General features: G+C 40.2%; 1 protein-coding gene across 1 annotated transcript in view; it reads left to right on the top strand.

Moving 5' to 3' along the window:
* Positions 1–8565: 8565 nt before the first annotated feature.
* Positions 8566–18094, top strand: part of T265_12473 (hypothetical protein) — a gene marked incomplete at both ends in the record, with an annotated part of 34763 nt that continues 25234 nt past the window's right edge. The window contains 3 exons of the mRNA XM_009163997.1: positions 8566–8599; positions 13975–14265; positions 17300–17470. Coding sequence (XP_009162261.1) covers positions 8566–8599; positions 13975–14265; positions 17300–17470 — 496 coding nt within the window. The remainder of the gene's footprint in view (positions 8600–13974; positions 14266–17299; positions 17471–18094) is intronic.

The raw sequence follows: 18094 nt of genomic DNA, 5'->3' as shown, positions 1-18094 counted from the left end.
GAATGGTCTCAGCTGCTGGTCTCGCCCTGTGCTGCTGGGACTAGATATTCTCAGAGCGACTTTGGTCGTTCGAACTAGGTAAACTGTCTAGCTGGCGAACTTAGTCCATCGTTTTGGTCACACGTTAAATTGTTTCCCTCAGCCTATATGGCCATTTGTTCCAGACCTGTGAATGTACTCGGCAATCAAATAATAGTAGGCAAATTAAATGAAAATGAGGTTTTTAATTCATGAATCACTTCTCATTTTCACTAGAACTGAAGGGTTTAGAAATAAAGCAGAGGCGAAAGCACAAAATCGCGTGTCTGGGTAGAGTTTTAGTTCACAATTTAATCAACTACGTGTTAGCTGGAGCGGCTAAATTCATATGGGTTGGACTAAGAAAATAAAGCAATCATACAGAGTGTGGTGTAACACAATACATGCGTTAATATTTTGGTGCTCGATCTCACTGCGATGAACTGCTATTGATATAGAGGAAACTTCAAAGGGTTTTGCAAGTCGGCCAAGATAGATAGGAAATCGCCTTCAGTGGAGATTATTGGACAAGATTCCTGCAAATTTATTGTCCACTTTGGGGCCGCACATATTCAAACTGAAATTTTTATTCATATCACTTCTCTGCTTTACTCACCGCCAGGTAGCATGACTCTTACATGAAAAAATAAAGAAGAGGAGCATCAGAAAAGCTGACATAATGTAGTGCGATAGGAAACGGCAACAGGTCTTATCATTAAACACGGAGATGAATTCAAACTCCAAACATTTTATGCCCTCTTGATAAATCTCTTCTCGTTTTTAGGAGGACTCCATGCCGACATCATAACCAGTTCACAGTGCAATTTGCTGAGTTTTGACAGCTTCCTGCATCTCATTCAGGCATGGAATTTCTCATCATTTATTTCCAAACGAGCAAGCTCCGTTAAAGTATCCGTGGATTCCTTTCCATTTCTTGCGCATTCTGTTCCAACCCACTTAATTTCGGTCCTCCTACGCGATGATACGCAAAAGCCTAGCCTATCTGTTTGGAAGGCTAACTAGTTAGGGTATATCATGCTGATAGAGGTAAAACCTTGGTAAATCCATGCCGGTTACAGTTCAGTTCAACATCTTCCGCTACCAGATAACCGTAGTAAAGATCAATTTTGAAACCATAACTGCATATTCCTTTTACATTGTAAAAAGTACTCAGCCTTCTAAAAAACCGATGTAAATCCACCTTTGGAATCACTGAGTGTTATACATATACTTCCTGGAATGCGCAAAAATGTCCGAAACTGCAAAATATCGTAGGTAGGAAAATTGTGCGACCCAAAACTGCGAAGCACTGATCATGCGAAAAGGTCCGACCTCATTTACAACAAGAGAATTACGAAACCAAAATAAAAGTTAGACTGTGTTGTGTAGGCGATTTTTAGTTACTAAAATAGATTCTACTATACAACAGTGTCTTCAACAATGAAATGAACGTTAAGGTGATTTAAAGGAACGGCTAAGTTTAGAATTTTGTTACTGGTTTCCATGTGAGCACGCTAGGATTTGTGTCATCTCAACAATTTGTGAACTCGCTTAATTTCGTGGTAGAACCGTGGAGAGCAGAAAAGTTTTTTCTTGGTGACATCCTCACTAGCATCTAGCACTAACGTGAAATTATAATATATATTGTTCCACTCACATCACTTCTTATACACCAAACCTACTCACTCTCGAGGTAGAAAAAAGACGTGGGATGACTGCTCCTGAGCTAACTCCATGTTGTACTCAAGTTATTCACTAATAAAACGGTGAGAGGCAATGGATTTGAATCATATTCCACTAAAAACCTGCGATCCTCGAGACAGTTATAATAGTAAGACCATGAATCACTTACATTGGTAGGTTTTGGTTACTCTACCATAGCATACACATGGAAGTGCCAGCTTGGTAGTCACCGAATCTACAGTATCCCAGAAGCTTCACATATTTGATGTGCTACAGAGACAGTAAAATCTTCCAGCGTAATTTCATTTTCTTAAAAATCGAATCAATGTAGACAACTAGATGCAAGAATAAACAGTGCAGATGCTAACAAAAGGAACAGTTTGGGAATTGAAGCTTGTGCCGTTTTCATCTCGGTTGTTTACGCGTGAAAAGGTTCCTCACTTTGGTCGAAAGCAGACAACGTTACTTGGCAAAGTCGTTACTATATCAACAGCATTCTTGCTATATAAACACTACCACACCGTGCAAAATTTAGACACGATATGATGCTTTCCATCAATGTCGACACTGGGATGGACACAACAGAATTGAACCCACTGAAATCATCAGCATATCTCACGAAACGAAGGACTATTGGAACCCGCATTCTCCTGGTTTGTATAACCTTCAGCCACGAACTGCTGCTTAGCAGTAGGAATTCAGACGGCCGTTAAGTAAATTTGGTTTTGCTGGTTTTCATAAGTGAATTTGGTGAATCTGGTGTGAATCTGGTAAAGACAGAGTCACTTAATGTTGTGCAGGAGATCGAATCACGGTAAAATTATGTAATGAAATGAAAGTTCAGAAAAAATTCTATTAGATTTGTGTTAATTTTGTTCTGAAAACTAAAAAATCTGCTTCAGTGGCATTTCCATAGAATTGTGCTTAGCATTTATTGCGGTAATAAACCTGAATTGGTGATATTGCTGGCCTTCTGAGACCTCTCCTGTTCTCCACGAAATGAATTTTTGATTAGTTCTTTTCACTGTGTCGCACCAGCAGAACCCGGAGGAAGGAAATAAAATACTCCGTGATATACCCTACTCGCCATAAGTTTTAACTCTCCCTTCTAGACTACATGGGGCTGATTTTCGCTGCGTCTTTGGTTGCAATCGATTTCCGAGAGGATTAATTTTCATTTGTTCTTAAAATGACGGTGGACCAAAACATGTCGAGGTTAATTACATCATGTATCACTCAAGCACCCAAGCGTAACTATCATTGTGGAGAAAAATCTCGACTCCGCGAGATGTTTGTCGTGTGGGTTGGTTGAAAACGTTCCGAAAACACGCCATCACTGTCCACAAAATCCTAGAGTAGCACAATCTTTCTCAGTTGCAGGAAAGTGAACAAGGAAACAAATTTTAGAAAATTTAGTGTCGCCACTTACTTTGTTTTTCAAGTTGCAAATCTTTAGCAGTGTTTGAGCGCTTATGTCTAACCTGAAGCTTGTCCCAGAATTTTGACTTTTATGAGCTCAATGGATCGCGAAAGTGATATTAATTGTAGCCTTTACAAGCATAAGTAAACCAACAATCTAACGCTGCACGATACCAAGTCCTCTGCACCGCTTTAAATCTGTAAAATAGGTCGACACACGAAACTCGAAATATCACATTCATTAGACCTGCATTGGCCAACGAAATGATCTACCGTACGACTCTGAGTTTCGCAATTCCAATGAGGCTTTTGTCAGTTAAGATTGGTAGAAGAATTCCAATTTAGTGGTGCAGCGCTATTTACCCTTCCAATTAAACTGTTTTTTTCCGCATTCTCTAGAATAGTTTTTTATTGTCCGTTCTGAAAACCATGGGGCATGATATCAGCACATTAGCCTGTCTAGACTATCCACAACAAACACGAAGTGACCAATAAAATGAACAACGGAGTCAGCTGACGTAATTTTGAAAAAATACCGTCTCATGATTACCTAGTGTTTAAGCCGTGGTACTTTTTCCAGGCACCCAAACTGCTAAACTGAGTGATTTATATTCATCCTAGGACAATTGTGGATACAGTGCCTCAAAAATTAGGTGTACTTGTCAAGCACTTGAACGGCACACATACCACCGATCCTCCATATCACCGATACCGCGTCTCTTTCACGAAGCACATATGGGTAGCTCAAATTTAGATGAGACAGTCCTGATCAGTTCAACTCCTTTGTGGCACTCTTTTGAGGGTCGTTTGTTGTTCAGCAAAAAATATCCACTTTTGCACATTCTTCGGCTGAACTAACGCACTCATGCACCGGAATCCTGACGACTGAAAACACCATATTCACTGCTCGAATACCATTCTTGATCAGGGTGCTGTCTGGTAACAAATAAGTGAGCATCCACGTTATGGGTACTTTAATTTTGAACTTGTGTGGTAAGAGGGTAGTTCGACGTTTCAGATAGACGTATGCTCTGCTAATTACTTGTATTCTGATAATTAGAAGTTCGCTTGACTATGTGTACTATAAGCCTAGTGGTGTTGGAAACTTGCTACCCAGCAGGTTTGACCTCGATAGACGACTGTGTCCTTGGTACTCCCAGGCATAAATTTCAGTCACTGAACATATCGGGTGTCTGTTGTATTTCTAGGTCGTTGACAGTGTTGTATTTTATCAGAAGAGTATTGTTGCAAAAGATTTACCCAGTGAAAAAATCATAAATCAAACATGTACACATTACTTATGTCGGATGTCCTCATGTCGTTACTGTGGCCAGTCATCGGCTGAACAGATATAATATCTTTGTGCCCATGTGCATCTGAATGTGTGTATGCGTGTGCTTGCGTGTGACTGCTTTTCCGAATAAAGTGATTTAGTTTGAATGTGAGCGGAAAGATGCCTGCATGCTACTCGAGAACTAAATAACAAATTGTCCTTGGTCATACAAACCTGTTGTTTGGGCGCGATAACGCCAAAAGACACCCAGCCGTTCTCCACCAACTTTAATGGTACGAGGCATTATTGCACGAACACTCATCAGACCTAGGAATAAATGCGAGAATTCAACTCACAGGAGCTCTGTTGACTTTTGCTGACAATTATTTCAAATAAAAATTTATCCTTGGGGACAGCTGGAAGCGGCTCAAATTCGAACATAAATAATGAAATTGTGTGGCCACGGAAAGTTGGGTTTGTTCAGATGCAAAACTGGTAACCATACATGAATTCGAATGAGGAACCTTGTGTACGGACCACTGTAAGCACCCTTTTTTCATGTTAACCTCTTCAGATGAAGGCTGTTAAGTTAATAAACGTAAAGATTACATAGCCACCAATTAGCTGTTCTCAAGGTGCATATCCTTTTGGGTTAAAAACTGTACACCATTGGGTGTTTGACACCGTATGTTTTCGGAATTAAGGTCTGCCATTTTATTAGGTAGATTTCCTACTCAGGAACTGTGGACAAAACTAACCTATTTTTAGCTGATTAATCATGTGTCTTGCAGGAGACCATGAAACTTTCCTAAAAAGTGTCTCAAGGGCTCGCTGGGAACATCAGGGCGACTCTTCATGGTTGAAGAATATTATACGGTTTTCAGGTCAATTATGTGACTTGACCGGAATGGCCTGGTATTTCAGTCAAACGATCAGGAAACCCAGTATAAAAGCTTCATCAGTGCATGAGATTCCGGTCAAAGGGTTGCATGGCTGAAGCGTCACAGGAGAGTCGTGTGCACACTAGTGCAGTGCCACTCATAACAAATCAAACATAAGTCAAAATCTCGATAACCTTACAAATTAGTCATACTTTTCCAAATGTGTGAGCTTTTATTCAAGCACACGACTTCCATCTGGTTATAGATACTCTATGCTCCTCTTAAGAATGCTGTTTCCCGCGTGTTCCAGTTAAGCAGCAAAAGGAGTTTTATATGAACTTACACTTACTTGTATACTGAAATGAACAGCTCAAGTTTGCCATTTCTTAGGCTTGGTCTCAATCGAGTGACGTCTCATTTTCGTAATCATTTTTTCAGAAAAAACCTCAAATCGGATATATTAGTATTTTACAGGCAAAAACTCATTGCACACTTGTCAGGAATAATCCAACTAGGTTTGTTACAGAATTTAAGGGTAATACTTAATGATTTACGCCTTACTTGGAACTTTATCAATATTTTCCGCTTGAGTAGGCCTTCCCAGTTTTAAAACTATGTATCCGACAATAGTTGGAAAGACAAGTTGTTTCTTAGGCCCTCTGAGATTAGTTATTTTTGCACAAACTTGTGTGACTAACTAACTGCGGAATTTAATAAAGTGATACATGATTGATGAATTGTTTCGTCAAAAAAACGTGCTTTATTTTCCTGACAAAATTGTGTTTGCCCCCAGAAGGCAACTTGGCGAGTCTTTGTAATCATTTTTTGTGGAATTGTTCCAAAAAAGCCTGAGAACCGTCTTTCTTTGAAATTGTTGCTCACTTTCTCCTTTTTCCATCAATAATTTTATAATTTCATCTCCAATTACTATATTTTACTTGCTTTTGTTTCCTTCAAAACTAAAATAAGAGGAGTCTTGAAAAGCAGGAAGACCGGTGTTTTGGTAATCTAACAAGGGCATGAAGTACTTGAGATAAATTATGCATTACGGTACTGCAATAAGAATAGAATATCGCTGTCATCTTCACATCACATTTCTCGGGCTCTAATGGCCAACTTGAACATCAGCTACGAATTCTATCCACAACACTCCCAAAATAGCGTGCCGCTCACTAGCGGGATAGAAAGAGCTGGCTGGGTTACCTCATTTGCCAACCACGAACCATTCACAAGCCGCACTAAACAAACGCACTGCCAAAACCAACGCTTGCGGGTTCCACTGATGAAGCTCCAGGGTTGCGAGCTTGGTGTACTTGATTGTGATCAGCACTAATGTATGCGTTGATATCGTTGGAGTCTTCTGTTCCTTCGAGCTAATCAGGGTATGCGACGCGAATCTTCCTTATTATGCCCGGAACAGGCAGCAAGTGTGTTGCTTAGAACTTTGTCTAAAACTTGTAGGGGAATAGATGGTGCTTGATGGGTTAAATGTAATCCATACTACAGAAAAGTACATGGTGGAATTAACGAAGAACAAGGCGGATCTTCACCAAATGTAGCAGAACTTAGATAAATGAGGAAAATGTGAGCTAGAATGGATGCTGGGAAAATTTTTAGGAATCGGCAGGTACACTGTAGATGAAGCTGAAGCGTATCCATTTTACCCTAAAAGCAAACCTTCCCTGAAACTTCAAACACATAGGGACCGTTATTAGCGCGTCGGTGAATCGGTGTCCAACCATGCTAGATGCCCGTTGATCTGGAACACATTAATTATCTATACCTAAAGTCGAATCTCCTTAGTCACATTCCAAAGGCCACCATCTCAACTGGCTATTAAACGCAGTTCATAGACAAAGTTGAACCACAGGCTAGACTGAAACATTCTTGTCCCCAACATGGGAGTTTATCCACCTGAATTCGTCCAACTTCCAAGGTAGAATCCATTGTACAACTGAGGACAGCTCCATTTTCAGCTTATGAGTTGTTAGAAATCAAATATTGTGTTAATCAACTAGTATTCAGGATACAGGAGTTTTCGGATTGGTTGTTATCGAAGGATGGAAGTAAAAATTATGAAAAAATAATAATAACTAAAAAATAAAATTAAAATTAAAAAAATAAAAATATGAAAAATTATGAAAGGAAGGTTTAATCATACCTCTGGCATGCATTTAGTGGTTTATTTGCCAAAACCCGTTCAATGAAAGGATCATTGTCCAGTTTCAGTCTGTCAATAGTTACCCTCAGTCTCTGTCCAATGAGATATAGCAGAATGCACATGAACTTGCATTTATCTCTCAGCAGTGTGTTCAGATTTTTTCAGGAGAATGGCTCGATGAAATCCTTTGTTCAATCGGCAGAAATTCTCCGCCCATCTTTTCGGTTTGTTGTCAGAAGGAAATTTTGAAAATGTGGAACTGAAGACATGCCCCGTTTCGGATTGTTCATACCATTTGTTTCCTTGGTCTTTGGTTTTTAGACTGGCCTTTTAAGAGATACTGTCTGACCGATTGTCTCATCATTTTGGATTTCACTTTTTTATCTAGTTCCATAAGGCCGGTACGGTTTTCTGATTTGTAATGGCCGCGGAGTACCAAACACGAGTGTAATTTAATTCTTTCTATTGTTGATATATCTTTTCAAACGACAATGTAATCCACTACTACCATTCAATATGATTAAAATGCGTACACACAAGGTCACCAAAATCACTAGCCCAGCTGTGAGCATGCTGCATAGTAGACACGGAAAGCTTTAATTTAATTCGAAATAAAGCCATTTTACGCGCCCGCGTTAAGCAGTTATACGACAATAATTCTAATACTGTTACTTTTTTGTTTCGCAACACCCATATTAAGGATCTAAAGGGAACAAGCAGGAACCGTTATCCTAAACTTGTGTCCGCTGTTGGGAGGGCATTACTATGATTGGACCTTCAGGGTAAAACCAAAGACCTGAACATGGGTAAATGAGTCTCAAGGATTAAAATGTTTTGGTCAGAACCACAGTTCGCTTTTGGTCGTTACCCACAGAGTTATCCTATGCTGCATGGATTTATGTTGTGAACTTACCAGTGACTGTGAAGCCTTCAAATGTCTTTAGATATTGTTGTCTGTGGTCCTGTTGAACCTGTAACTGATGTCCTTGATTGGTTTTCCACACAAACAATAAACTGTACATTCAAACCAATGTCGTCACACGGCAGCGAAAGATCCAATTCTTGTGAGCCTGGATGAAAATACCATCAACATTACCAGTGATGATACAGACCTAATTGATAACCTGGAAATGGAACAGTTGTATTCCATATCGTATATTGCAAGTAAGTTTTTTGTACGAAATTTTTGAAACGGATGCTACGTACAAGACTGCTCTCTATAGGAGTGCATTTTCCTAAAACCGACGTTTCATTTGATCTGGATGCATGTGTTTGACAAACTTGAAGCATCAGCTCTTCGTACTATTAAAATCATCCCTGTTACATTGTATTGGCGCACCTCAAGAATGAAAGAGTTTCAAATAAGGTTATTCTGAAAGGAAAATTTGGAGCATTCAACCTTCGATGTGAGGTAATTTATCAGCACTCAGTTTGGTACTGATGACTATTCACTATTCATTTAAGCACTAGTACGCGAATGTTTCTTCGACTACCAAATATCATGGTGATCACGGGAGATAAGCCACATGCTGAGGGTCGCTTAAAAGTAGTCTCAAGCTCACACTACTGCCGGAAATGTCCTTTTACGTGACGTTTTCACCCTAATGAAAGTGGTGCGGTCATTTGTTTGGGTGTGTTTTCTAGGATTCGTTCCAATAGACACTACGTGCGTCCAGTATCGAAAAAGCTGGAGTGCGGACCTTTTTGGCTACATCGCTTGGCTATAAAAGAGCCCAAGGGAAAACAACATAGCCCACGTGGATGCATCATATCAGCTTACTTAAACTTATTCTTGGAATATTGTGGACCCTGGGTACATTAAAAGTGTCAATCGGTAATTTCTATACTGCCCAAAGGGCCTCTCGATAAACTCTGGTGACAAATATCGTAAATAACTATCAAAGCACACTAAATACGCTATAAAGAAATTCATTTGAAGATGCGATGAAGGGCTGGATTTCATCATGAGGCCACAAAAGCTACTGAATAATTTACTGGTCGATTACTGTTGGTCTGCCTATGAGATTTATAGTTAACTTTTCCACTAATCGAGGTTGTAATGACTTGACGACAAGATTGCTTTACGCTACTGGTGATTCGTGTGCTCCCAACCTTATCCTTCCAAGTGGTCATAATAAACAGTGTTTAATGTAGTTGAAAAGCTATTTTGTTGTTCTACAGTACTATTCGTTACCTTCCTCAACAAAAGTACGATAAGACAAAAGAATGGTTTCAATAACATTTTCCAGGTGCGCCATACACATGTACAACTTTCCTGCTTCGCAGTTGCTAGTAAACAATAACAAGTACGTTGAAGCAGCAGTGCCCACCGAAGATTGTGCATTTAGATAATTTAGTTCCGATTTAGAAGGTTGCTTAGAAGTCGCAGATAGCGCCAGGAAAAGCGTTCTGCCAAGGGCGGAAACTCTCAAGTGATACTTCAACATACGGTCATTTGTCAGCCTAAAATCCGCGTGGGAAAGTTTTCCGGTATATATTAATCCGGTTTCGAGAAACACGAGGCTAGTTTCATCGAGCTCTTACAAATTCCACTTATAAATGTTACTGCTGACTGGATCACATCCAAATCACAAATATGCAAACAATAGTTTCTTAACACTCAAAACTCGGGCACCGGTCTCCTTTCAATTATTTTGCCACATCCTCACTATACTATTCGCACAACAAATAATCTTCTTACTGGGCTTTTGATGGCCTCACAGGTATTTCTTCAACAACACAGCTTCCTAATTCGTACGTGGTTACCAAACAAATCAAGATTCAGGTCCAGAATTCCAGTCAGTTTCAATGAAAGTCCTCGCTAAAATACATACTTTTCCACCAAGGTGATGCAGAAGAATTTCACACTCTGAAATCCCATACCTCTTTTTTAACAATCACCTATAAAGTCTGCCAGATGAATTCTAGCATATATTTCACAGCCACAACTTTTTTCCTCAGTAGCCTTAGAATTTTGTCCACCGAGAAAGAATTAATATTTTCACGCAGCAGAAAAAGCCAGTGTACTATTTTAAAAAATTTCACATTACCTATCACGGTCCACGTAAATCGCAAGTAAACTAATAATTACTTAATTTGTTTTTAAAAAGGTGATTTCCTATACGAGTTTGTGCCAGTTATTTCAGTCCAGGGAAATTTTGTTCAGATTTTCAGCTACCTGCAACATACTGGGGCGGGTATGAATCGTTCGTTCCACGCACTCTGTCCTTCTGGCAAGCTGACCGAGAACCTTGTCCCGTTTTTCCGCAGTCGGCAGTGCTGAAAACGGTTGCATTTGCTTGTAATCCCCAATCGGCCAGCAGAAACAACGGCAACCAGATTGACCCGTTGTAAATGATTAATCAGTGTTGTCAAGGTAACAGCAAGAAAGCATGCGAATAACAGTCACGGAACGCTGATGTTTTCCCAGGTGTGGGGATAGTGACTCGCCGGAAAGAACTGGAGAGATTTGTGTCGTTGTTTCGAAACTGGACGAAACACAGCAACTAAACTAACTATTAAGAAGATTTAGAATACCGGAGATATTCCCCTTCATTGTTATCCCGGTGTAAGCAGTCGTTCTTAAAAACTACAAGACCGTGAAGTCGTTATTGATTGTTTTGGGTTAACGCATGATTTTGTGTGACTATCAAATGTACGGCAGAAAACAGTGCTAGAAACCACTTTTCAAAACCGGCGTTTACACATTTTCTAGCCAAACTGATATAATAGTTTGTACGTTTTATACCATAGAATCACATTTGAAAATGTATTTCTACTTCATCTTATTTCAACTGAGTAAAATCGACTGGTATATGGTAATGCCAGTAACGTACCAGTGTTGAGTGTTGCCACTCAGGTGGCTTAAACCGTTTCGATGATTTGCTACATCTCCAGAACATGAATATATTGTTTTTAATTGTTTTTCTTTTAAGTTGCTATGTATACTTCAATTTTCGGGGATGAAATTTTGATAGAATTTAGTCGGTCGGAGCTCATCTTCAACAGTTTGAGGTGAACATACGCCGCAAAAGTGAATTCACTGCTGAGCGAAAGCACGCAAATTTACAAAAAGAAGCCAAATTTAGTGCGCTCATCAAACAGTTCCAGTAGTAAATCCCGAGGCAAGCGGAGAATATTCAGTGAGATCTTCAAGAATTTCGACTAACTGCACTGCATCTGTATTAGCGACGCTGCGGTTTTAACCAAATGACCGGCTTTGGGGACATGTTCACTGATCGATGACAGCGGAGCTTAGCCCATTTTCCGTCCAGTGGCCTTGTTTACAGACCAACAGAAACTGGTTGTCTCCGGTACTGGAAAAAGAAATTTATCCCTTCCCTTCCGAATAACATTCGTCGCGGCCCTAAGTAATTCGATACATGTTCCGTGAAGTTAAGTAAACGGAGCTGTAGTGATTTTGCAATCTAGGCCACCTGGTGTTAACACCGCTTTGAAAAACTTATACACAGGCCTTCACGCTACACTTTCGTCATTCTAATCCTGGAATGATCAAGATCGATGATTGCCTGGGCAAAGCCACTCGGTGAGCAAGTACCCATTTCTAGCATGGGAAAGGAAGGGAATGTTCCAATATGTTTAACACAAAAAAGAGCCAGTTTCTATATGAAGAATAAGTGGTTTCTTTATATCATCAAATCTCGGAAGCATACTTTTTTTTATCTTAGTTCGTTAGTGGTGACTCGATGCTCGAGGTTCAAACTCTTGGCCTGAGTATAAAAATCGAAATAAAAGTAGGTATAACGCGTTGATAGCTTGCAGTGTAATAAACCACTGCAATTTAACTGTCGAATTACAAGGCAACCTCAAAATCTAGGGAGAATTGGCCGTTCTATTGCAAGTTTTATTAAGGTTGGAAAAAAAGCTGAGCTGGCTAGAATTTTTAAAAGCCCGGCATTCGGGTGTTTACACCCTTGAGGGACACACATAAGATGAAAGCCAGTGACTACAGCAAAACTTGTCACCAAGTCAACGTAAAAATAGCTCGCTAAACAAAAAACTGGCAGGTTTCAAACAAGCACATACGACCAAAAGATTACCAAATTTCAGGTTCATTCGTTTAGCCTTCTTGAGCGGAAAGCCAAGAAAATAGTAACTGAAGGAGGAAGCGATTATAGGGAAAGGCAGATGGGTCAGTTTGACGTTCTGAAAAGAGGAGTATCAAGGTGTTCAGGTTTGAGATAAGACTGCTCCACTGTGTGGATAGAACGAAAGTACTTCACACATAATCCTTAGACTTTAACTTACTTATTTTCTTAGTTAAGCCACCCTGTAGGGTGGGGTTCCACTAACTGAACAGATCACTTTTCAGTATGGAGATGAAGTAAACATCAGGGAACCCTGGCAACCACTGGGAAAAGGTAAACTACAACACATACACTCATCAGGCGTACAAACACGGTTTCTTTCAGTATTCATAGCATCGTTTGACTTCAAGAGGAAAAATGACCCACGACAAAGCTACATTGTCTTTGACCCCATTGAGATCAGTGGACAAGTAGACTGAGGAATAACGTTTAAAACCAAAGTGTACGAGGTATGGTCGTTCAAAAATTGCCAACGGACATCATAAAAATACCTCCATTCTGAACAGTAAATCGAAATGTCATAGGTTCACCACTGTCAATCCATTTAAATGGGGTTACGCACTTCTGCATCGAACTTAAGTTTTACCGGTTTGGAAGCTCGCCGTGGTGATTAGCCTGTCTTTTGCGGCACAAAAGACCACTCAAATGGAATGTATCTGATTCCTCATACTACATGATTGAAAAAAAAAATTTGATCACACCTGTCTTACGGCTCTATTAAAGGATGGTTTGAAGTTTGCATCGAATTATTTGCATTGCAGAAGAGGTTGTTCTAAAGCGGTTTATAACCCGGAGAAAAGTTAATGAGAACCGGGACATAATTTCAGGATCTTTGGACACTAAAAATGGGATAAAAGACTTTTAATTTCATTTGCCACATGGTTTAAATTCTTGTATTAAATTCAGCTTACCGCAGTGATAAAAAACCATCAGAATCATCACCATAGCCAGGCTACGAGCACATGATAGGGAGAGATGTGTGTCAAAATTGTGCCGCCACTTATTGAATAACCTTCATCATTTAGATTTGTGATGGTTTGGGCTTCCGGGAAAGCAGTAGACATCACAAGCGCTAACTCTCTAATGATTCGTCGGGGTCAATCTAGCGAGTATGCACAGTCACGGTAACGGGTGGGTGCCTAAAAAATTCATCGTCCTAGATTTATATTTACAGAAGCTGAGCTTGAAGTGACCTCAATAATCTCATCATAAAAGCATAAACTTTAGCTGTCTTTCGCCACCGTGCTGCAGTTTTAGCCCTAACGGTGGCTACCACGTAAGCCTTCGTTAGCTCAGACTTGAATGTCCGTATGGGCACTTAACGTGGCACCTACTTTCGCAAAAGACGCGTAAGTTTTCGGCGCTTATTGTTTCACTATCAACGCCAGTATAGCACATTTCATAACAGTATGGTTATCCTCTGCAATTCAGGTCCTGCCAAAATAATCGAACCTCCCACAAACGTCAAAGTGGTGGCGGGCGAAACAGCCCTGTTCTTCTGTCGGGCAACGGGGAATCCAGCACCAACTGTGAATTTCTTGCTGGACCGGACAATCAGTCATTCAAGGTTGCGTGTAGGGGTCAATATCCCGGACGGAAGTTTATTACGTCTGACTAAAACAACAACAGAGCAGAATGGGATGCAAGTCCAGTGTGTTGCCAGAAACCATGTTGGCGGGGACAGTGCGATTGCACATCTGACTGTGTATGATGTGAATTCAGGTAAGCCTCAGAATATACGAAATTATGCCCACTGCGTAAACTAAGTCTGACATTTCCGTCTCTACATGACCCCATTAATGACACAGTAAACCAGTAAACTCCCAGATTTCAATTTAGTTTACCAGAGACGATTCCTAAATAAATGGTACTTCTTTCCTACCGTATTTGTGTTTGACTGCAATAAAAGCAAGATACTACTCCGCTGGATAATAGAGAACAAAACAATATGCATAGTAGTTATTATCTGTATTCCACCGTTTATTGAATGCACTTTGGTGTCTACTAGCATCAGCTTTCAGTGAAGTTTCCTATTCTAAAACGAAATAAGGCTTCACGAATTGATCTTTGGCATGCATCGCTGATTATGCACTCTTCTTCCTAACAACTCAATACATGTTCCCAGAATCAATAGGGTTCTTCTCGAATATCTTTTGCAGAATGTCTACGTTCACGGCCTCTGTATGTTTATTCTTTTATAATGCAGCTTGATCTCAGAAATGTTTACTTAACCTGATAAATATAGTCCAGACTAATCTACTTTGGTATAAGCTGTTTCTGCAGCGACAATCTAAGGGGATACACAGTTAATTGTTGCTCATTACTTCTAAACAATGCCTGTTAATCTTTTCATTGTGGAACGAACTCAACACTTGATGTGTCACTCTTGGACAAGCGTCTTGGACTTCATTCAACACTGGCTATGTTTTCTCATAATACTGCTGGTTTACCCCTAGTAGTACTCAGGGAAAGATCCTACAAATGTAATACTGCTTGACGGATTAGATTTCGCCTATGCTATTTTGAACCACATCAACGATCGCCAACTTGCTATTTGCAGGGAAATACAGTACAGGAGACAATTTTATTACTCTGAAACTTAGAGGAACAAAAGGGACCTGCAACTAGTACCAGTGCCCGTTGTTGTGGTACAAGGTTTAGTCTGATTATTAGGTCTAGCAAGCTTGTGTGTTTGTCCGTCAATTTGATGCTTTGGAACCCATGCTAACCTAAATGATCTACATGCGAAGTTCAAGTCGGTTCTCTGAAAGTCATATTTGCCCACCAACCAGTGCGCAACTGTTCAGTGGTTTGACTGCTATTGGCCAGAAAAACTTTTGGATGTCAGGCATTTATGTGAGTGTTGAGATCCTTATCCTGGAAATATGAAGTTAAAAAAGAATTTTGAAGAAGCATTTGTATGTAGATAAGTTATAAAATTTCTGCAGGAATTCTAGGTTTACATATCTGCGCAAACATTTTCCACTCCCACCACTTAAGACGGAACATTTCTACACGTCCGCTCACACCTTGCAAAGCTAGGATTAAAGTTGCTTCTACGCCCAAAGTTACACACATAGCAGCATCAGGAGGGACCAATATATTACGGAGCGCCGTCTTCCATTCCCAAACGGTGGTGACCTGGATTACCTTGTGATCGTCATCTTGTAGCCATACATAAAAGACTGCAGATACATGAGGTTACCATAATTGATTGTTTGTTCTGTCCCAGGTCGGCATCGCAACTTGTATTCACAGCATGCTAAGAAAACATACATCATCTTGCAGAGTAAAACACCTGCGACATTAAATGTTTCGCCCATGTTGATTCAGGTTAAACGTGTGGGAAGTAACACCCAAACTACTTATTGTTAACAAAATTCCTGGTTTGCGACACAAAAACTTCACGCCTGATGCATGTGGCGTTCAGTGTGAGAGGAATAACCCGGTGAATAAAAGGACTAAAAATGCAAATTTCACAAGCCGAAAATGGAGCATTCAATTAATCAAGGACTAGACACTTTCATTGTTATCGTCCCCAGTCCAAACAAGGCTGTCGTCGATTAGTTTCACCCTCAATCAGATTCAAAATGGGGGATTAACTTCTCGCAATGGAAAAAAGCTTAATTGATTTCAAAGTCGTCTTTTTTCTCGCCATCTGAATTTGTGACTGTCACCAATGCTGTCAGTTTTTCTACCACAATTTTTCAATCACAGAAGGGTGGTGTCTGAAATGCTAGGGGGAAGATTTTGGCTAAATGTGTATTAGGGTTTTGCTGGCGGTTGCTAATCTGCTGGGGTGTCATTTTAGGTTGCCTTCAGTATACAAAATCTTTGAATTAAAAAAAGACGTTCTTTTCATGTTATTCTTATTGTGGGACACCTGCGTGTAACCCACGAAAAACAAATAAGTTTACGTTTGGAATAAGGTGCAGTAATTCCAATATAGCTGTCTCTCAGGACAACCAAACTGAACTACCTTTACAATCGAAATGGAAATTGCTACGTTGTTGAAAGTAATCTCCCCGAAATCTGATTGGCTGCTGATCTTTGTGATGAGTAGACTGTACCGCAGTGATGACCTGAGCATGCGTTTGATATCTTCTTGATTTGTGTGTCAAGTTTATTTGGTTTGTTTGGTTGGTACCACATAACTGTGTGCGTATGAGACTTCATATCGGTAAGGACAGATCACCATGGCTGCGCTGCACCCCGGTTGAGTGTCTTTAGTTTAAGATACCTGAACCCCTAAAGATTCGAAACGATACCGAAGCATTCTTTTATGTTCCCTGACCCGTGATAGAGATATACACGAGGTGATGGCCGAGCCTTTTCAGCAGCTTCATAAGTAGCATGTTCCTTTAAGTTTTTATTCATTTTTTCATCTTGAGTGAGTCATTTGGGTGGGATCGTGAGTGACACTTGCGTCCAACAACTCATATCCCAAGATGCTATAATTTTCGCCCGACGCACCTGAATCAGTCTTTTATGCGCCTGGTTTGGTAGACAAATTTTAATACGGGGTGTTCGTTTGGTTGTATACTTCTGGTGACTAATTTGCCGTTACATTCTCCCGCCATTATATTAGTAGGTATTCCTGACCGAAATCTGCAGAAAAACCAAAAGCCATGTTTAAGCGCTTATAGCGATAGTAAATATAACTTATGGTACTCCAGATATCAGTACCCAGATGACTGATGGAAAAGTTAATTTAAACTCATAGAGATGTTAGCTGTTTATCTCTTCTTATTTGCAGATTTACCCCAAGGTTATCCGATTCTCCATTCCCCTCCCAAACCAACGTCTGCTACAATCGGTGACGTTGCACAGCTCGAATGTGAGGTGAGCGGTAATCCGCAACCAGAAGTCGTTTGGATTAAAAACGAAATACCCATCCCAACAAACGGACCTCGGATTTCGATAGCTGGTACGTGACACTTACAGGCTATATTTGCCGTTTTTCCCACTTGTTCGCATCAAGCTGGGCAATCAAATGCATGGTGGCCAATAATCACATAGCTAAAGGAGGGAACGTCCGACAGTCTGTGTCATTCCGCATTTCAGTGTCCCTAGGCTACCATCAAATGCTGCAAACATTAAACCACCAGACGTTTCCGATAATTGTTATTCTAAACTTAATTCAGACTCCTTGATACGATAGTTCACACAGAAGGACACCTTACTGAAATAACTCTGACGAGATCAAGGTACTCCAGCACAAACGAACCTGGTCATCGTTTAGTTCAGTCAATAATGCGAAACAAACCCTATGAAGTCAGAGCAGAATATTACGCTGTGTTTTGGCATGCCCTAATATGAATATATTCTTTTACCACGGACAAACACTGCCGCTTCGCTGCTATTCAACTGCTATTCAACGCCACATAAATCATTGTGATAAAATAATAAAATGAAATTTTTTTCGCTTGGCACAAACAATCGAAGCGCATAGATCCTAGATTGCTCGACCCGATATTCTAGATAAAATCCTATATCAATCAGTGACATCTCTGGGCATTCCCGCCGAAGCACAGAAGAGACTACTTGTGTA

This window comes from Opisthorchis viverrini (assembly GCF_000715545.1).
Source record: "Opisthorchis viverrini unplaced genomic scaffold opera_v5_2, whole genome shotgun sequence".
Taxonomy (NCBI): domain Eukaryota; kingdom Metazoa; phylum Platyhelminthes; class Trematoda; order Opisthorchiida; family Opisthorchiidae; genus Opisthorchis; species Opisthorchis viverrini.
This window is presented reverse-complemented; position numbering and strand designations above follow the sequence as displayed.